Source organism: Phyllobates terribilis, unplaced genomic scaffold (assembly GCF_046119375.1).
Source record: "Phyllobates terribilis strain yellow unplaced genomic scaffold, ASM4611937v1 Scaffold_3__8_contigs__length_932513732, whole genome shotgun sequence".
Lineage (NCBI taxonomy): Eukaryota > Metazoa > Chordata > Amphibia > Anura > Dendrobatidae > Phyllobates > Phyllobates terribilis.
The window spans coordinates 10,249,289-10,271,685 of NW_027362763.1; the positions used below are offsets into that span (position 1 = coordinate 10,249,289).

General features: G+C 47.0%; 1 protein-coding gene across 2 annotated transcripts in view; it reads left to right on the forward strand.

The window, feature by feature from the left end:
• Positions 1–2,578: 2,578 nt before the first annotated feature.
• LOC141258669 (zinc finger protein 212-like) overlaps positions 2,579–22,397 on the forward strand; it is a 40,988-nt gene continuing 21,169 nt past the window's right edge. The window contains exon 1 of one of the 2 annotated variants that reach the window (XM_073673644.1): positions 2,579–2,730. In XM_073673644.1, the coding sequence (XP_073529745.1) occupies positions 2,648–2,730 (83 nt within the window). In that variant the 5' untranslated portion in view covers positions 2,579–2,647. The remainder of the gene's footprint in view (positions 2,731–22,397) is intronic. The other variant, XM_073673646.1, reaches the window with a different exon arrangement.

Sequence of the window (22,397 nt, forward strand, 5' to 3'; positions counted from 1 at the left end):
CTCTATATACGGAGCATTCTCTATACACGGAGCTTGCTCTGTACACGGAACGTTCTCTATACACGGAGCTTTCGCTACACACGGAACGTTCTCTATACACGGAGCTTTCGCTACACACGGAACGTTCTCTACACACGGAGCTTTCTCTATATACGGAGCATTCTCTGTACACGGAGCTTGCTCTGTACACGGAGGGTTCTCTATACACGGAGCTTTCTCTATACACGGAGGGTTCTCTATACACGGAGCTTTCTCTATATACGGAGCATTCTCTATACACGGAGCTTGCTCTGTACACGGAGGGTTCTCTATACACGGAGCTTTCTCTATATATGGAGCATTCTCTATACACGGAGCTTTCTCTATATACGGAGCATTCTCTATACACGGAGCTTTCTCTATACACGGAGCATTCTCTATACACGGAGCGCTCTCTATACACGGAGCTTGCTCTGTACACGGAACGTTCTCTATACACGGAGCTTTCGCTACACACGGAACGTTCTCTACACACGGAGCTTTCTCTATATACGGAGCATTCTCTACACACGGAGCTTTCTCTATATACGGAGCATTCTCTATAAACGGAGCATTCTCTATACACGGAGCGCTCTCTATACACGGAGCTTGCTCTGTACACGGAGCGTTCTCTATACACGGAGCTTTCGCTACACACGGAACGTTCTCTATACACGGAGCTTTCTCTATATACGGAGCATTCTCTATACACGGAGCTTTCTCTATATACGGAGCATTCTCTATACACGGAGCTTGCTCTGTACACGGAGCGTTCTCTATACACGGAGCTTTCGCTACACACGGAACGTTCTCTATACACGGAGCTTTCTCTATATACGGAGCATTCTCTATACACGGAGCTTTCTCTATATACGGAGCATTCTCTATACACGGAGCTTGCTCTGTACACGGAACGTTCTCTATACACGGAGCTTTCGCTACACACGGAGCATTCTCTACACACGGAGCTTTCTCTATATACGGAGCATTCTCTACACACGGAGCTTTCTCTATATACGGAGCGTTCTCTACACACGGAGCTTTCTCTATATACGGAGCATTCTCTACACACGGAGCTTTCTCTATATACGGAGCATTCTCTATACACGGAGCTTGCTCTATATACGGAGCATTCTCTATACACGGAGCTTTCTCTATATACGGAGCATTCTCTACACACGGAGCTTTCTCTATATACGGAGCATTCTCTATACACGGAGCTTGCTCTATATACGGAGCATTCTCTATACACGGAGCTTTCTCTATATACGGAGCATTCTCTACACACGGAGCTTTCTCTATATACGGAGCATTCTCTACACACGGAGCTTTCTCTATATACGGAGCGTTCTCTACACACGGAGCTTTCTCTATATACAGAGCATTCTCTACACACGGAGCTTTCTCTATATACGGAGCGTTCTCTACACACGGAGCTTTCTCTATATACGGAGCATTCTCTACACACGGAGCTTTCTCTATATACGGAGCATTCTCTACACACGGAGCTTTCTCTATATACGGAGCGCTCTCTATACACGGAGCTTGCTCTGTACACGGAACGTTCTCTACACACGGAGCTTTCTCTACACACGGAACGTTCTCTACACACGGAGCATTCTCTACACACGGAGCTTTCTCTATATACGGAGCATTCTCTACACACGGAGCTTTCTCTATATACGGAGCGTTCTCTACACACGGAGCTTTCTCTATATACGGAGCATTCTCTATACACGGAGCTTGCTCTATATACGGAGCATTCTCTATACACGGAGCTTTCTCTATATACGGAGCATTCTCTACACACGGAGCTTTCTCTATATACGGAGCATTCTCTATACACGGAGCTTGCTCTATATACGGAGCATTCTCTATACACGGAGCTTTCTCTATATACGGAGCATTCTCTACACACGGAGCTTTCTCTATATACGGAGCATTCTCTACACACGGAGCTTTCTCTATATACGGAGCGTTCTCTACACACGGAGCTTTCTCTATATACAGAGCATTCTCTACACACGGAGCTTTCTCTATATACGGAGCGTTCTCTACACACGGAGCTTTCTCTATATACGGAGCATTCTCTACACACGGAGCTTTCTCTATATACGGAGCATTCTCTACACACGGAGCTTTCTCTATATACGGAGCGCTCTCTATACACGGAGCTTGCTCTGTACACGGAACGTTCTCTACACACGGAGCTTTCTCTACACACGGAACGTTCTCTACACACGGAGCTTTCTCTATACACGGAGCGCTCTCTATACACGGAGCTTGCTCTGTACACGGAGCGTTCTCTGTACACGGAGCTTTCTCTGTACACGAAGCTTTCTCTATACACGGAACGTTCTCTATACACGGAACTTGCTCTGTACACGGAGCGTGACTGGGCGCGCGATCTTCTCGCATCACAGACACTTGGATTTTGGGACGTTATCACCACAACAAACATGGCCGCGCAGGAGCTGCGATGACTGGTGCGCATGACCGGAATAAGCGCAGCCGTTTGTTACAGGGCGCATGCGGGCTGTGTGCGATGCCTCCGGTACTGCGCCTGCGCCTTAGAAACAGAATTCAGCTTCTACGCACGCTCAGCGCCCTCAGTCACTTTATTCTGCGCATGCGCAGTGGAGATGAGCTTTTCCTAAATTTTCTGTTTTGCAAGATAAAATCGTGGAAAGAAAAATCATCTGAAGAAGAAAGGTAAGAAGAAACCCCGAGAGGACAGCCCCCGAGACCGAGGCCGGCAGCCCCCCACTGCACTCACTAATTACTGAACTCTCTAATTACCACTCATTATAGAAGAGACTGTCACTAATTATCTCTCTCATTACAGAGGAGACTGTCACTAATTATCACTCTGATTAGAGAGCAGACTGTCACTAATTATCACTCTGATTAGAGAGCAGAGACTGTCACTAATTATCACTCATTAGAGAGCAGAGACTGTCACTAATTATCACTCTCATTAGAGAGCAGAGACTGTCACTAATTATCACTCTGATTAGAGAGCAGAGACTGTCACTAATTATCACTCATTAGAGAGCAGAGACTGTCACTAATTATCACTCTCATTAGAGAGCAGAGACTCACTAATTATCACTCTCATTAGAGAGCAGAGACTGTCACTAATTATCCCTCATTAGAGAGCAGAGACTGTCACTAATTATCACTCTCATTAGAGAGCAGAGACTGTCATTAATTATCACTCTCATTAGAGAGCAGAGACTGTCACTAATTATCACTCTCATTAGAGAGCAGAGACTGTCATTAATTATCACTCTCATTAGAGAGCAGAGACTGTCACTAATTATCCCTCTCATTAGAGAGCAGAGACTGTCACTAATTATCACTCATTAGAGAGCAGAGACTGTCACTAATTATCACTCTCATTAGAGAGCATAGACTGTCACTAATTATCCCTCTCATTAGAGAGCAGAGACTGTCACTAATTATCGCTCTCATTAGAGAGCAGAGACTGTCGCTAATTATCACTCATTAGAGAGCAGAGACTGTCACTAATATCACTCTCATTAGAGAGCAGAGACTGTCACTAGTTATCACTGATTAGAGAGCATAGACTGTCACTAATTATCACTCATTAGAGAGCAGAGACTGTCACTAATTATCACTCTCATTAGAGAGCAGAGACTGTCACTAATTATCACTCCCATTAGAGAGCAGAGACTGTCACTAATTATCACTCTCATTAGATAGCAGAGACTGTCACTAATTATCACTCAGAGAGCAGAGACTGTCAATAATTATCACTCTGATTAGAGAGCAGAGACTGTCACTAATTATCACTCATTAGAGAGCAAAGACTGTCACTAATTATCACTCTCATTAGAGAGCAGAGACTCACTAATTATCACTCATTAGAGAGCAGAGACTGTCACTAATTGTCACTCTCATTAGAGAGCAGAGACTGACACTTATTATCACTCTCATTAGAGAGCAGAGACTGTCACTAATTATCACTGATTAGAGAGCATAGACTGTCATTAATATCACTCGTTAGAGAGCAGAAACTGTCACTAATTATCACTCTCATTAGAGAGCAGAGACTGTCACTAATTATCACTCTGATTAGAGAGCATAGACTGTCATTAATATCACTCGTTAGAGAGCAGAAACTGTCACTAATTATCACTCTCATTAGAGAGCAGAGACTGTCACTAATTATCACTCTCATTAGAGAGCAGATACTCACTAATTATCACTCTGATTAGAGAGCAGAGACTGTCACTAATTATCACTCTGATCATAGAGCAGAGACTCATTAATATCACTCGTTAGAGAGCAGAGACTGTCACTAATTATCACTCTCATTAGAGAGCAGAGACTGTCACTAATTATCACTCTCATTAGAGAGCAGAGACTGTCACTAATTATCACTCTGATTAGAGAGCATGGTCTGTCATTAATATCACTCGTTAGAGAGCAGAAACTGTCACTAATTATCACTCTCATTAGAGAGCAGAGACTGTCACTAATTATCACTCCCATTAAAGAGCAGAGAGTGTCACTAATTATCACTCCCATTAGAGAGCAGAGACTGTCACTAATTATCACTCCCATTAGAGAGCAGAGACTCACTAATTATCACTCCCATTAGAGAGCCGAGAGTGTCACTAATTGTCATTCTCATTAGAGAGCAGAGACTGTCGCTAATTATTACTCATTAGAGAGCAGAGACTGTCACTAATTATCGCTCTCATTAGACAGCAGAGACTCACTAGTTATCACTTATTAGAGAGCAGAGACTGTCACTAATATCACTCTCATTAGAGAGCAGAGACTGTCACTAATTATCACTGATTAAAGAGCAGAGACTGTCACTAATTATCACTCTCATTAGAGAGCAGAGACTGTCACTAATTATCACTCTCATTAGAGAGCAGAGACTGTCACTAATTATCACTCCCATTAGAGAGCAGAGACTGTCACTAATTATCACTCCCATTAGAGAGCAGAGACTGTCACTAATTATCACTCTTATTAGAGAGCAGAGACTGTCACTAATTATCACTCTCATTAGATAGCAGAGACTGTGACTAATTATCACTCATTAGAGAGCAGAGACTGTCAATAATTATCACTTTGATTAGAGAGCAGAGACTGTCACTAATTATCACTCATTAGAGAGCAGAGACTGTCACTAATTATCACTCATTAGAGAGCAGAGACTGTCACTAATTATCACTCATTAGAGAGCAGAGACTGTCACTAATTGTCACTCTCAGTAGAGAGCAGACTGTCACTTATCACTCTCATTAGAGAGCAGAAACTGTCACTAATTATCACTGATTAGAGAGCATAGACTGTCATTAATATCACTCATTAGAGAGCAGAAACTGTCACTAATTATCACTCTCATTAGAGAGCAGAGACTGTCACTAATTATCACTCTGATTAGAGAGCATAGACTGTCATTAATATCACTCGTTAGAGAGCAGAAACTGTCACTAATTATCACTCTCATTAGAGAGCAGAGACTGTCACTAATTATCACTCTCATTAGAGAGCAGAGACTGTCACTAATTATCACTCTCATTAGAGAGCAGAGACTGTCACTAATTATCACTCTGATTAGAGAGCATGGTCTGTCATTAATATCACTCGTTAGAGAGCAGAAACTGTCACTAATTATCACTCTCAGAGAGCAGAGACTGTCACTAATTATCACTCCCATTAAAGAGCAGAGAGTGTCACTAATTATCACTCCCATTAGAGAGCAGAGACTGTCACTAATTATCACTCCCATTAGAGAGCAGAGACTCACTAATTATCACTCCCATTAGAGAGCCGAGAGTGTCACTAATTATCACTCTCATTAGAGAGCAGAGACTGTCGCTAATTATTACTCATTAGAGAGCAGAGACTGTCACTAATTATCGCTCTCATTAGACAGCAGAGACTCACTAGTTATCACTCATTAGAGAGCAGAGACTGTCACTAATATCACTCTCATTAGAGAGCAGAGACTGTCACTAATTATCACTGATTAGAGAGCAGAGACTGTCACTAATTATCACTCTCATTAGAGAGCAGAGACTGTCACTAATTATCACTCTCATTAGAGAGCAGAGACTGTCACTAATTATCACTCCCATTAGAGAGCAGAGACTGTCACTAATTATCACTCCCATTAGAGAGCAGAGACTGTCACTAATTATCACTCTTATTAGAGAGCAGAGACTGTCACTAATTATCACTCTCATTAGATAGCAGAGACTGTGACTAATTATCACTCATTATAGAGCAGAGACTGTCAATAATTATCACTTTGATTAGAGAGCAGAGACTGTCACTAATTATCACTCATTAGAGAGCAGAAACTGTCACTAATTATCACTCATTAGAGAGCAGAGACTGTCACTAATTATCACTCATTAGAGAGCAGAGACTGTCACTAATTGTCACTCTCATTAGAGAGCAGAGACTGTCACTTATCACTCTCATTAGAGAGCAGAAACTGTCACTAATTATCACTGATTAGAGAGCATAGACTGTCATTAATATCACTCGTTAGAGAGCAGAAACTGTCACTAATTATCACTCTCATTAGAGAGCAGAGACTGTCACTAATTATCACTCTGATTAGAGAGCATAGACTGTCATTAATATCACTCGTTAGAGAGCAGAAACTGTCACTAATTATCACTCTCATTAGAGAGCAGAGACTGTCACTAATTATCACTCTCATTAGAGAGCAGAGACTGTCACTAATTATCACTCTCATTAGAGAGCAGAAACTGTCACTAATTATCACTCTCATTAGAGAGCAGAGATTCCCTAATTATCACTCATTAGAGAGCAGAGACTCATTAATTATCACTTATTAGAGAGCAGAGAGTGTCACTAATTATCACTCACTAGAGAGCAGAAACTGTCACTAATTATCACTCATTAGAGAGCAGAGATTCCCTAATTATCACTCATTAGAGAGCAGAGACTCATTAATTATCACTTATTAGAGAGCAGAGAGTGTCACTAATTATCACTCACTAGAGAGCAGACACTGTCACTAATTATCACTCATTAGAGAGCAGAGAATGTCACTAATTATCACTCTCATTAGAGAGCAGAGACTGTCACTAATTATCACTCTCATTAGAGAGCAGACACTGTCACTAATTATCACTCTCATTAGAGAGCAGAGACTGTCACTAATTATCACTCATTAGAGAGCAGAAACTCACTAATTATCACTCATTAGAGAGCAGAAACTGTAACTAGTTATCACTCATTAGAGAGCAGAGACTGTCACTAATTATCACTCTCATTAGAGAGCAGAGACTGTCACTTAATATCACTCAGAGATCAGAGACTGTCACCAATATCACTCTCATTAGAGAGCAGAGACTGTCACTAATTATCACTCATTAGAGAGCAGAGACTGTCACTTAATATCACTCAGAGATCAGAGACTGTCACCAATATCACTCTCATTAGATAGCAGAGACTGTCACTAATTATCACTCATTAGAGAGCAGAGACTGTCACTAATTATCTCTCTCATTAGAGAGCAGAGACTCACTAATTATCACTCTGATTAGAGAACAGAGGCTGTCACTGATTAAGAAAGCAGAGACTGTAACTAGTTATTACTTTCATTAGAGAGCAGACTGTCACTAATTATTACTATCATTAGCGAGCCGAGACTGTCTCTAATTATTGCTGGTTAGAGAGCAGAGACTGTCACTAGTTATTAGTCTCATTAGAGAGCAGAGCCTATCACCAATTATCACTCTGATTAGAGAGCAGAGTTTGTCAATAATTATCACTCATTAGAGAGCAGAGACTATTACCAATTATCACTCTCATTAGAGAGTAGAGACTGTCACATAATATCACTCAGAGAGCAGATGCTGTCACTAATTGTTACTCTCATTACAGAGCAGAGACTCAGTAATTATCCCTCTCATTAGAGAGCAGACACTCAGTAATTATCACTCTCATTAGAGAGTACAGACTGTCACTAATTATCACTATCATTAGAGAGCCAAGACTGACTAGATTATAACTCATTAGAGAGCAGAGACTGTCAGTAATCACTCTGATTAGCGAGCAGAGACTGTCACTAATTATCACTCTCATTAGAGAGCAGAGTCTGTCATTAATCACTTTGATTAGAGAGCAAAGACTATTTCTAATTATAATTCTCATTAGAGTGCAGAGACTGTCGCTAATTATCAATCTCATTAGAGAGTAGAGACTGTCACCAATGATCACACTCATTAGAGAGAAGAGACTGTCACTAATTATCACTTTCATTAGAGATCAGAGACTGTCATAAATTATTACTCTCATTAGAGAGCACAAACTGTTACTAATTATCACTCTGATTCGAGAACAGAGACTGTCACTAATTATCACTCTGATTCGAGAGCAGAGACTGTCACTAATTATCACTCTTATTAGAGAGTATAGACTGTCACTAATTATCACTCTGATTAGAGAGCAGAGACTCACTAATTATCACTCTCATTAGAGAGCAGACACTGTCACTAATTATCACTCTCATTAGAGAGCAGAGACTCACTAATTATCACTATCATTAGAGAGCAGAGACTTACTAATTATCACTCTGATTAGAGAGCAGAGACTGTCACTAATTATCACTCTCATTAAAGAGCAGAGACTGTCACTAATTTTTACTCTCTTTAGAAAGCAGACTGTCACTAATTATTACTCTGATCATAGAGCAGAGAGTGTCATCAATTATTACTGATTAAAGAGCAGAGACTGACACTAATCTTCACTCTCATTAGAGAGCAGACTCACTAATTATCACTATCATTAGAGAGCCAAGACTGACTAGATTATTACTCATTAGAGAGCAGAGGCTGTCATTAATCACTTTGATTAGAGAGCAAAGACTATCTCTAATTATCACTCTCATTAGAGAGCAGAGACTGTCGCTAATTATCAATCTCATTAGAGAGTAGAGACTGTCACTAATTGTCACTCATTAGAGAGCAGAGACTATCACCAATTATCACTCTGATTAGAGAGCAGAGACTCTCAATAATTATCACTGATTAGAGAGCAGAGATTGTCACTAATTCTTACTCTCATTAGAGAGTACAGACTGTCACTAATTAGAGCAAAGAGTGTTACTAATAATCACTCTGATTAGAGAGCAGAGACTGTCACTAATTATCACTCATTAGAGATCAGAGACTATCACTAATTATCACTCTCATTAGAGAACAGAGACTATCACCAATTATCACTGATTAAGTAGCCGAGACTGTCACTAATTCTTACTCTCATTAGAGAGTACAGACTGTCACTAATTATCACTATCATTAGAGAGCAGTGACTGTTACTAATAATCACTCTGATTAGAGAGCAGAGACTGACTAGATTATAACTCTCATTAGAGAGCAGAGGCTGTCGTTAATCACTGATTAGAGAACAGAGACTGTCACAAATTATGACTCTCATTAGAGAGCAGAGACTGACACTAATGATCACTCTCTTTAGAAAGCAGAGACTGTCACTAATTTTTACTGTCATTAGAGAACAGACTGTCACTAATTATTACTAGCATTAGAGAGTGGAAACTGCCACTAATTATTACTCTGATCAGAGAGCAGAGAGTGTCACTATCTCTCTCATTAGAGTGCAGAGACTGTCATCAATTATCACTGATTAGAGAGCAGAGACTGTCTCTGATTATTATACAGTCCCTTCTCTCCGGTGTGTGGTAGTGTATATAGCCCCATCTCTCTGGTGTCCAGTAGTATATACAGCCCCATCTCTCCGGTGTCCAGTAGTGTATACAGCCCCATCTCTCTGGTGTCCAGTAGTATATACAGCCCCATCTCTCCGGTGTCCAGTAGTGTATACAGCCCCATCTCTCTGGTGTCCAGTAGTATATACAGCCCCATCTCTCCGGTGTCCAGTAGTGTATACAGCCCCATCTCTCTGGTGTCTAGTAGTATATACAGCCCCATCTCTCCGGTGTCCAGTAGTGTATACAGCCCCATCTCTCTGGTGTCCAGTAGTATATACAGCCCCATCTCTCCGGTGTCCAGTAGTGTATACAGCCCCATCTCTCTGGTGTCCAGTAGTATATACAGCCCCATCTCTCCGGTGTCCAGTAGTGTATACAGCCCCATCTCTCTGGTGTCTAGTAGTGTATACAGCCCCATCTCTCCGGTGTCCAGTAGTGTATACAGCTCCATCTCTCTGGTGTCCAGTAGTATATACAGCCCCATCTCTCCGGTGTCCAGTAGTGTATACAGCCCCATCTCTCCAGTGTCCAGTAGTGTATACAGCCCCATCTCTCCAGTGTCCAGTAGTGTATACAGCCCCATCTCTCCGGTGTCCAGTGGTGTATACAGCCCCATCTCTCCAGTGTCCAGTAGTGTATACAGTCCCATCTCTCCGGTGTCCAGTAGTGTATACAGCCCCATCTCTCCGGTGTCCAGTAGTGTATACAGCCCCATCTCTCCGGTGTCCAGTAGTGTATACAGCCCCATCTCTCCGGTGTCCAGTAGTGTATACAGCCCCATCTCTCCGGTATCCAGTAGTGTAAATAGCCCCATCTCTCCGGTGTCCAGTAGTGTATACAGCCCCATCTCTCCTGTGTCCAGTAGTGCATACAGCTCCATCTCTTTGGTGTCCAGTAGTGTATACAGCCCCATCTCTCCAGTGTCCAGTAGTGTATACAGCCCCATCTCTCCGGTGTCCAGTAGTGTATACAGCCCCATCTCTCCTGTGTCCAGTAGTGCATACAGCTCCATCTCTTTGGTGTCCAGTAGTGTATACAGCCCCATCTCTCCGGTGTCCAGTAGTGTATACAGCCCCATCTCTCCAGTGTCCAGTAGTGTATACAGCCCCATCTCTCTGGTGTCCAGTAGTGTATACAGCCCCATCTCTCCGGTGTCCAGTAGTGTATACAGCCCCATCTCTCCAGTGTCCAGTAGTGTATACAGCCCCATCTCTCCGGTGTCCAGTAGTGTATACAGCCCCATCTCTCCGGTGTCCAGTATTGTATACAGCCCCATCTCTCCAGTGTCCAGTATTGTATAGAGCCCCATCTCCCCGGTGTCCAGTAGTGTATGCAGCTCCATCTCTCCAGTGTCCAGTAGTGTATACAGCCCCATCTCTCTTGTGTCCAGTAGTGTATACAGCCCCATCTCTCTGGTGTCCAGTAGTGTATACAGCCCCATCTCTCCGGTGTCCAGTAGTGTATACAGCCTCATCTCTCCGGTGTCCAGTAGTGTATACTGCCCCATCTCTCCGGTGTCCAGTAGTGTATACTGCCCCATCTCTCCAGTGTCCAGTAGTGTATACAGCCTCATCTCTCCGGTGTCCAGTAGTGTATACAGCCCCATCTCTCTGGTGTCCATTAGTGTATGCAGCCCCATCTCTCCGGTGTCCAGTAGTGTATGCAGCCCCATCTCTCCGGTGTCCAGTAGTGTATACAGCCCCATCTCTCTGGTGTCCAGTAGTGTATACAGCCCCATCTCTCTGGTGTCCAGTAGTATATACAGACCCATCTCTCCAGTGTCCAGTAGTGTATACAGCCCCATCTCTCCGGTGTCCAGTAGTGTATACAGCCCCATCTCTGTGGTGTCCAGTAGTATATACAGCTCCATCTCTCCGGTGTCCAGTAGTGTATACAGCCCCATCTCTCTGGTGTCCAGTAGTGTATACAGCCCCATCTCTCTGGTGTCCAGTAGTGTATACAGCTCCATCTCTCCAGTGTCCAGTAGTGTAAATAGCCCCATCTCTCCGGTGTCCAGTAGTGTATACGGCCCCATCTCTCCAGTGTCCAGTAGTGTATACAGTCCCATCTCTCCGGTGTCCAGTAGTGTATGCAGCCCCATCTCTCCAGTGTCCAGTAGTGTATACAGCCCCATCTCTCCGGTGTCCAGTAGTGTATACAGCCCCATCTCTCCTGTGTCCAGTAGTGTATACAGCCCCATCTCTCCAGTGTCCAGTAGTGCATACAGCCCCATCTCTCCAGTGTCCAGTAGTGTATACAGCCTCATCTCTCCGGTGTCCAGTAGTGTATACAGCCCCATCTCTCCGGTGTCCAGTGGTGTATACAGCCCCATCTCTCCGGTGTCCAGTAGTGTATACAGTCCCATCTCTCCGGTGTCCAGTAGTGTATACAGCCCCATCTCTCCGGTGTCCAGTAGTGTATACAGCCCCATCTCTCTGGTGTCCAGTTGTGTATACAGCCCCATCTCTCCGGTGTCCAGTAGTGTATACAGCCCCATCTCTCTGGTGTCCAGTAGTGTATACAGCCCCATCTCTCTGGTGTCCAGTAGTGTATACAGCACCATCTCTCTTGTGTCCAGTAGTGTATACAGCCCCATCTCTCTGGTGTCCAGTAGTGTATACAGCACCATCTCTCTTGTGTCCAGTAGTGTATACAGCCCCATCTCTCTGGTGTCCTGTAGTGTATACAGCCCCATCTCTCCGGTGTCCAGTAGTGTATACAGCCCCATCTCTCCAGTGTCCAGTAGTGTATACAGCCCCATCTCTCCAGTGTCCAGTAGTGTATACAGCCCCATCTCTCCAGTGTCCAGTAGTGTATACAGCCCCATCTCTCCGGTGTCCAGTAGTGTATACAGCCCCATCTCTCCGGTGTCCAGTAGTGTATACAGCCCCATCTCTCCGGTGTCCAGTAGTGTATACAGCCCCATCTCTCCAGTGTCCAGTATTGTATACAGTCCCATCTCTCTGGTGTCCAGTAGTGTATAGAGCCCCATCTCCCCGGTGTCCTGTAGTGTATGCAGCCCCATCTCTCCAGTGTCCAGTAGTGTATACAGCCCCATCTCTCCGGTGTCCAGTAGTGTATACATCCCCATCTCTCCGGTGTCCAGTAGTGTATACAGCCCCATCTCTCCAGTGTCCAGTAGTGTATACAGCCCCATCTCTCCGGTGTCCAGTAGTGTATACAGCCCCATCTCTCTGGTGTCCAGTTGTATATACAGCCCCATCTCTCTGGTGTCCAGTAGTGTATACAGCCTCATCTCTCCGGTGTCCAGTAGTGTATACAGCCTCATCTCTCTGGTGTCCAGTAGTGTATACAGCCTCATCTCTCCGGTGTCCAGTAGTGTATACAGCTCCATCTCTCCGGTGTCCAGTAGTGTATACAGCCCCATCTCTCCAGTGTCCAGTAGTGTATACAGCCCCATCTCTCCGGTGTCCAGTAGTGTATACAGCCCCATCTCTCCGGTGTCCAGTAGTGTATACAGCCCCATCTCTCTGATGTCCAGTAGTGTATACAGCCCCATCTCTCTTGTGTCCAGTAGTGTATACAGCCCCATCTCTCTGTTGTCCAGTAGTGTATACAGCCCCATCTCTCCGGTGTCCAGTAGTGTATACAGCCTCATCTCTCCGGTGTCCAGTAGTGTATACTGCCCCATCTCTCTGGTGTCCAGTAGTGTATACTGCCCCATCTCTCCAGTGTCCAGTAGTGTATACAGCCTCATCTCTCCGGTGTCCAGTAGTGTATACAGCCCCATCTCTCTGGTGTCCATTAGTGTATGCAGCCTCATCTCTCCAGTGTCCAGTAGTGTATACAGCCCCATCTCTCCGGTGTCCAGTAGTGTATACAGCCCCATCTCTCTGGTGTCCAGTAGTATATACAGACCCATCTCTCCAGTGTCCAGTAGTGTATACAGCCCCATCTCTGTGGTGTCCAGTAGTATATACAGCTCCATCTCTCCGGTGTCCAGTAGTGTATACAGCCCCATCTCTCCAGTGTCCAGTAGTGTATACAGCCCCATCTCTCCGGTGTCCAGTAGTGTATACAGCCCCATCTCTCCGGTGTCCAGTAGTGTATACAGCCCCATCTCTCTGATGTCCAGTAGTGTATACAGCCCCATCTCTCTTGTGTCCAGTATTGTATACAGCCCCATCTCTCTGGTGTCCAGTAGTGTATACAGCCCCATCTCTCCGGTGTCCAGTAGTGTATACAGCCTCATCTCTCCGGTGTCCAGTAGTGTATACTGCCCCATCTCTCCGGTGTCCAGTAGTGTATACTGCCCCATCTCTCCAGTGTCCAGTAGTGTATACAGCTCCATCTCTCCAGTGTCCTGTAGTGTATACAGCCTCATGTCTCCTGTGTCCAGTAGTGTATACAGCCCCATCTCTCCAGTGTCCAGTAGTGTATACAGCCCCATCTCTCCAGTGTCCAGTAGTGTATACAGCCCCATCTCTCCGGTGTCCAGTAGTGTATACAGCCCCATCTCTCTGGTGTCCAGTAGTGTATACAGCCCCATCTCTCCAGTGTCCAGTAGTGTATACAGCCCCATCTCTCCGGTGTCCAGTAGTGTATGCAGCCCCATCTCTCCGGTGTCCAGTAGTGTATACAGCTCCATCTCTCTGGTGTCCAGTAGTGTATACAGCTCCATCTCTCCGTTGTCCGTTAGTGTGTACAGCCCCTTCTCTCCGGTGTCCAGTAGTGTATACAGCCCCATCTCTCCGTTGTTCGTTAGTGTGTACAGCCCCTTCTCTCCGGTGTCCTGTAGTGTATACAGCCCCATCTCTCCGGTGTCCAGTAGTGTATACAGCCCCATCTCTCCCGTTGTCCATTAGTGTATACAGCTCCATCTCTCCCGTTGTCCATTAGTGTATACAGTCCCATCTCTCTGGTGTCCATTAGTGTATACAGCCCCATCTCTCCATTGTCCAGTAGTGTATACAGCCTCATCTCTCCGGTGTCCAGTAGTGTATACAGCCCCATCTCTCCAGTGTCCAGTAGTGTATACAGCCCCATCTCTCCGGTGTCCATTAGTGTATGCAGCCCCATCTCTCCCGTTGTCCATTAGTGTATACAGCCCCATCTCTCTGGTGTCCAGTAGTGTATACAGCCCCATCTCTCCGGTGTCCATTAGTGTATGCAGCCCCATCTCTCCCGTTGTCCAGTAGTGTATACAGCCCCATCTCTCCAGTGTCCATTAGTGTATACAGCCCCATCTCTCTGGTGTCCAGTAGTGTATACAGCCTCATCTCTCCGGTGTCCAGTAGTATATACAGCCCCTTCTCTCCGGTGTCCAGTAGTGTATACAGCCCCATCTCTCCCGTTGTCCATTAGTGTATACAGCCCCATCTCTCCCGTTGTCCATTAGTGTATAGAGCCCCATCTCTCTGATGTCCAGTAGTGCATACTGCCCCATCTCTCCCGTTGTCCATTAGGGTATACAGCCCCATCTCTCCATTGTCCAGTAGTGTATACAGCCTCATCTCTCCGGTGTCCAGTAGTGTATACAGCCCCATCTCTCCGGTGTCCATTAGTGTATGCAGCCCCATCTCTCCAGTGTCCAGTAGTGTATACAGCCCCATCTCTCCGGTGTCCAGTAGTGTATACAGCCCCATCTCTCTGGTGTCCAGTAGTATATACAGACCCATCTCTCCAGTGTCCAGTAGTGTATACAGCCCCATCTCTTTGGTGTCCAGTAGTGTATACAGCCCCATCTCTCCGGTGTCCAGTAGTGTATACAGCCCCATCTCTCCAGTGTCCAGTAGTGTATACAGCCCCATCTCTCCAGTGTCCAGTATTGTTTACAGCCCCATCTCTCCGGTGTCCAGTAGTGTATACAGCCCCATCTCTCCAGTGTCCAGTAGTGTATACAGCCCCATCTCTCCAGTGTCCAGTAGTGTATACAGCCCCATCTCTCCGGTGTCAAGTAGTGTATACAGCCCCATCTCTCCGGTGTCCAGTAGTGTATACAGCCCCATCTCTCTGGTGTCCAGTAGCGTATACAGCTTCATCTCTCCGGTGTCCAGTAGTGTATACAGCCCCATCTCTCTGGTGTCCAGTAGTGTATACAACCCCATCTCTCTGGTGTCCAGTAGTGTATACAGCTCCATCTCTCCAGTGTCCAGTAGTGTAAATAGCCCCATCTCTCCGGTGTCCAGTAGTGTATACAGCCCCATCTCTCCGGTGTCCAGTAATGTATACAGCCCCATCTCTCCTGTGTCCAGTAGTGTATACAGCCCCATCTCTCCAGTGTCCAGTAGTGTATACAGCCCCATCTCTCCAGTGTCCAGTAGTGTATACAGCCTCATCTCTCCGGTGTCCAGTAGTGTATACAGTCCCATCTCTCCGGTGTCCAGTAGTGTATACAGCCCCATCTCTCCGGTGTCCAGTAGTGTATACAGTCCCATCTCTCCGGTGTCCAGTAGTGTATACAGCCCCATCTCTCCGGTGTCCAGTAGTGTATACAGCCCCATCTCTCCGGTGTCCAGTAGTGTATACAGCCCCATCTCTCCGGTGTCCAGTAGTGTATACAGCCCCATCTCTCCGGTGTCCAGTAGTGTATACAGCCCCATCTCTCCGGTCTCCAGTAGTGTATACAGCCCTATCTCTCCGGTGTCCAGTAGTGTATACAGCCCCATCTCTCCGGTGTCCAGTAGTGTATACAGCCCCATCTCTCCGGTGTCCAGTAGTGTATACAGCCCCATCTCTCCGGTGTCCAGTAGTGTATACAGCCCCATCTCTCCGGTGTCCAGTAGTGTATAGAGCCCCATCTCTCCGGTGTCCAGTAGTGTATACAGCCCCATCTCTCCGGTATCCAGTAGTGTAAATAGCCCCATCTCTCCGGTGTCCAGTAGTGTATACAGCCCCATCTCTCCGGTGTCCAGTAGTGTATACAGCCCCATCTCTTTGATGTCCAGTAGTGTATACAGCCCCATCTCTCCGGTGTCCAGTAGTGCATACAGCTCCATCTCTTTGGTGTCCAGTAGTGTATACAGCCCCATCTCTCCAGTGTCCAGTAGTGTATACAGCCCCATCTCTCCGGTGTCCAGTAGTGTATACAGCCCCATCTCTCCAGTGTCCAGTAGTGTATACAGCCCCATCTCTCCAGTGTCCAGTAGTGTATACAGCCCCATCTCTCCGGTGTCCAGTAGTGTATACAGCCCCATCTCTCTGGTGTCCAGTACTGTATACAGCCCCATCTCTACGGTGTCCAGTAGTGTATACAGCCCCATCTCTCCGGTGTCCAGTATTGTATACAGCCCCATCTCTCCAGTGTCCAGTATTGTATAGAGCCCCATCTCCCCGGTGTCCAGTAGTGTATGCAGCCCCATCTCTCCAGTGTCCAGTAGTGTATACAGCCCCATCTCTCTTGTGTCCAGTAGTGTATACAGCCCCATCTCTCTGGTGTCCAGTAGTGTATACAGCCCCATCTCTCCGGTGTCCAGTAGTGTATACAGCCTCATCTCTCCGGTGTCCAGTAGTGTATACTGCCCCATCTCTCCGGTGTCCAGTAGTGTATACTGCCCCATCTCTCCAGTGTCCAGTAGTGTATACAGCCTCATCTCTCCGGTGTCCAGTAGTGTATACAGCCCCATCTCTCTGGTGTCCATTAGTGTATGCAGCCCCATCTCTCCGGTGTCCAGTAGTGTATGCAGCCCCATCTCTCCGGTGTCCAGTAGTGTATACAGCCCCATCTCTGTGGTGTCCAGTAGTATATACAGCTCCATCTCTCCGGTGTCCAGTAGTGTATACAGCCCCATCTCTCCAGTGTCCAGTAGTGTATACAGCCCCATCTCTCTGGTGTCCAGTAGTGTATACAGCTCCATCTCCAGTGTCCAGTAGTGTAAATAGCCCCATCTCTCCGGTGTCCAGTAGTGTATACAGCCCCATCTCTCCGGTGTCCAGTAGTGTATACAGCCCCATCTCTCCTGTGTCCAGTAGTGTATACAGCCCCATCTCTCCAGTGTCCAGTAGTGCATACAGCCCCATCTCTCCAGTGTCCAGTAGTGTATACAGCCTCATCTCTCCGGTGTCCAGTAGTGTATACAGCCCCATCTCTCCGGTGTCCAGTGGTGTATACAGCCCCATCTCTCCGGTGTCCAGTAGTGTATACAGTCCCATCTCTCCGGTGTCCAGTAGTGTATACAGCCCCATCTCTCCGGTGTCCAGTAGTGTATACAGCCCCATCTCTCCGGTGTCCAGTAGTGTATACAGCCCCATCTCTCTGGTGTCCAGTTGTGTATACAGCCCCATCTCTCCGGTGTCCAGTAGTGTATACAGCCCCATCTCTCTGGTGTCCAGTAGTGTATACAGCCCCATCTCTCTGGTGTCCAGTAGTGTATACATCACCATCTCTCTTGTGTCCAGTAGTGTATACAGCCCCATCTCTCTGGTGTCCAGTAGTGTATACAGCACCATCTCTCTTGTGTCCAGTAGTGTATACAGCCCCATCTCTCTGGTGTCCTGTAGTGTATACAGCCCCATCTCTCCGGTGTCCAGTAGTGTATACAGCCCCATCTCTCCGGTGTCCAGTAGTGTATACAGCCCCATCTCTCCGGTGTCCAGTAGTGTATACAGCCCCATCTCTCCATTGTCCAGTAGTGTATACAGCCCCATCTCTCCAGTGTCCAGTAGTGTATACAGCCCCATCTCTCCAGTGTCCAGTAGTGTATACAGCCCCATCTCTCCGGTGTCCAGTAGTGTATACAGCCCCATCTCTCCGGTGTCCAGTAGTGTATACAGCCCCATCTCTCCGGTGTCCAGTAGTGTATACAGCCCCATCTCTCCAGTGTCCAGTATTGTATACAGCCCCATCTCTCTGGTGTCCAGTAGTGTATAGAGCCCCATCTCCCCGGTGTCCTGTAGTGTATGCAGCCCCATCTCTCCAGTGTCCAGTAGTGTATACAGCCCCATCTCTCCGGTGTCCAGTAGTGTATACAGCCCCATCTCTCTGGTGTCCAGTTGTGTATACAGCCCCATCTCTCTGGTGTCCAGTAGTGTATACAGCCTCATCTCTCCGGTGTCCAGTAGTGTATACAGCCTCATCTCTCTGGTGTCCAGTAGTGTATACAGCCTCATCTCTCCGGTGTCCAGTAGTGTATACAGCTCCATCTCTCCGGTGTCCAGTAGTGTATACAGCCCCATCTCTCCAGTGTCCAGTAGTGTATACAGCCCCATCTCTCCGGTCTCCAGTAGTGTATACAGCCCCATCTCTCCGGTGTCCAGTAGTGTATACAGCCCCATCTCTCTGATGTCCAGTAGTGTATACAGCCCCATCTCTCTTGTGTCCAGTAGTGTATACAGCCCCATCTCTCTGGTGTCCAGTAGTGTATACAGCCCCATCTCTCCGGTGTCCAGTAGTGTATACAGCCTCATCTCTCCGGTGTCCAGTAGTGTATACAGCCTCATCTCTCCGGTGTCCAGTAGTGTATACAGCCCCATCTCTCTGGTGTCCAGTAGTGTATACTGCCCCATCTCTCCAGTGTCCAGTAGTGTATACAGCCTCATCTCTCCGGTGTCCAGTAGTGTATACAGCCCCATCTCTCTGGTGTCCATTAGTGTATGCAGCCCCATCTCTCCAGTGTCCAGTAGTGTATACAGCCCCATCTCTCCGGTGTCCAGTAGTGTATACAGCCCCATCTCTCTGGTGTCTAGTCTTATATACAGACCCATCTCTCCAGTGTCCAGTAGTGTATACAGCCCCATCTCTGTGGTGTCCAGTAGTATATACAGCTCCATCTCTCCGGTGTCCAGTAGTGTATACAGCCCCATCTCTCCAGTGTCCAGTAGTGTATACAGCCCCATCTCTCCGGTGTCCAGTAGTGTATACAGCCCCATCTCTCCGGTGTCCAGTAGTGTATACAGCCCCATCTCTCTGATGTCCAGTAGTGTATACAGCCCCATCTCTCTTGTGTCCAGTATTGTATACAGCCCCATCTCTCTGGTGTCCAGTAGTGTATACAGCCCCATCTCTCCGGTGTCCAGTAGTGTATACAGCCTCATCTCCCCGGTGTCCAGTAGTGTATACTGCCCCATCTCTCCGGTGTCCAGTAGTGTATACTGCCCCATCTCTCCAGTGTCCAGTAGTGTATACAGCTCCATCTCTCCAGTGTCCTGTAGTGTATACAGCCTCATGTCTCCTGTGTCCAGTAGTGTATACAGCCCCATCTCTCCAGTGTCCAGTAGTGTATACAGCCCCATCTCTCCAGTGTCCAGTAGTGTATACAGCCCCATCTCTCCAGTGTCCAGTAGTGTATACAGCCCCATCTCTCCGGTGTCCAGTAGTGTATACAGCCCCATCTCTCTGGTGTCCAGTAGTGTATACAGCCCCATCTCTCCAGTGTCCAGTAGTGTATACAGCCCCATCTCTCCGGTGTCCAGTAGTGTATACAGTCCCATCTCTCCGGTGTCCAGTAGTGTATACAGCCCCATCTCTCCGGTGTCCAGTAGTGTATACAGCCCCATCTCTCCGGTGTCCAGTAGTGTATACAGCCCCATCTCTCTGGTGTCCAGTTGTGTATACAGCCCCATCTCTCCGGTGTCCAGTAGTGTATACAGCCCCATCTCTCTGGTGTCCAGTAGTGTATACAGCCCCATCTCTCTGGTGTCCAGTAGTGTATACATCACCATCTCTCTTGTGTCCAGTAGTGTATACAGCCCCATCTCTCTGGTGTCCAGTAGTGTATACAGCACCATCTCTCTTGTGTCCAGTAGTGTATACAGCCCCATCTCTCTGGTGTCCTGTAGTGTATACAGCCCCATCTCTCCGGTGTCCAGTAGTGTATACAGCCCCATCTCTCCGGTGTCCAGTAGTGTATACAGCCCCATCTCTCCGGTGTCCAGTAGTGTATACAGCCCCATCTCTCCATTGTCCAGTAGTGTATACAGCCCCATCTCTCCAGTGTCCAGTAGTGTATACAGCCCCATCTCTCCAGTGTCCAGTAGTGTATACAGCCCCATCTCTCCGGTGTCCAGTAGTGTATACAGCCCCATCTCTCCGGTGTCCAGTAGTGTATACAGCCCCATCTCTCCGGTGTCCAGTAGTGTATACAGCCCCATCTCTCCAGTGTCCAGTATTGTATACAGCCCCATCTCTCTGGTGTCCAGTAGTGTATAGAGCCCCATCTCCCCGGTGTCCTGTAGTGTATGCAGCCCCATCTCTCCAGTGTCCAGTAGTGTATACAGCCCCATCTCTCCGGTGTCCAGTAGTGTATACAGCCCCATCTCTCTGGTGTCCAGTTGTGTATACAGCCCCATCTCTCTGGTGTCCAGTAGTGTATACAGCCTCATCTCTCCGGTGTCCAGTAGTGTATACAGCCTCATCTCTCTGGTGTCCAGTAGTGTATACAGCCTCATCTCTCCGGTGTCCAGTAGTGTATACAGCTCCATCTCTCCGGTGTCCAGTAGTGTATACAGCCCCATCTCTCCAGTGTCCAGTAGTGTATACAGCCCCATCTCTCCGGTCTCCAGTAGTGTATACAGCCCCATCTCTCCGGTGTCCAGTAGTGTATACAGCCCCATCTCTCTGATGTCCAGTAGTGTATACAGCCCCATCTCTCTTGTGTCCAGTAGTGTATACAGCCCCATCTCTCTGGTGTCCAGTAGTGTATACAGCCCCATCTCTCCGGTGTCCAGTAGTGTATACAGCCTCATCTCTCCGGTGTCCAGTAGTGTATACTGCCCCATCTCTCTGGTGTCCAGTAGTGTATACTGCCCCATCTCTCCAGTGTCCAGTAGTGTATACAGCCTCATCTCTCCGGTGTCCAGTAGTGTATACAGCCCCATCTCTCTGGTGTCCATTAGTGTATGCAGCCCCATCTCTCCAGTGTCCAGTAGTGTATACAGCCCCATCTCTCCGGTGTCCAGTAGTGTATACAGCCCCATCTCTCTGGTGTCTAGTCTTATATACAGACCCATCTCTCCAGTGTCCAGTAGTGTATACAGCCCCATCTCTGTGGTGTCCAGTAGTATATACAGCTCCATCTCTCCGGTGTCCAGTAGTGTATACAGCCCCATCTCTCCAGTGTCCAGTAGTGTATACAGCCCCATCTCTCCGGTGTCCAGTAGTGTATACAGCCCCATCTCTCCGGTGTCCAGTAGTGTATACAGCCCCATCTCTCTGATGTCCAGTAGTGTATACAGCCCCATCTCTCTTGTGTCCAGTATTGTATACAGCCCCATCTCTCTGGTGTCCAGTAGTGTATACAGCCCCATCTCTCCGGTGTCCAGTAGTGTATACAGCCTCATCTCCCCGGTGTCCAGTAGTGTATACTGCCCCATCTCTCCGGTGTCCAGTAGTGTATACTGCCCCATCTCTCCAGTGTCCAGTAGTGTATACAGCTCCATCTCTCCAGTGTCCTGTAGTGTATACAGCCTCATGTCTCCTGTGTCCAGTAGTGTATACAGCCCCATCTCTCCAGTGTCCAGTAGTGTATACAGCCCCATCTCTCCAGTGTCCAGTAGTGTATACAGCCCCATCTCTCCAGTGTCCAGTAGTGTATACAGCCCCATCTCTCCGGTGTCCAGTAGTGTATACAGCCCCATCTCTCTGGTGTCCAGTAGTGTATACAGCCCCATCTCTCCAGTGTCCAGTAGTGTATACAGCCCCATCTCTCCGGTGTCCAGTAGTGTA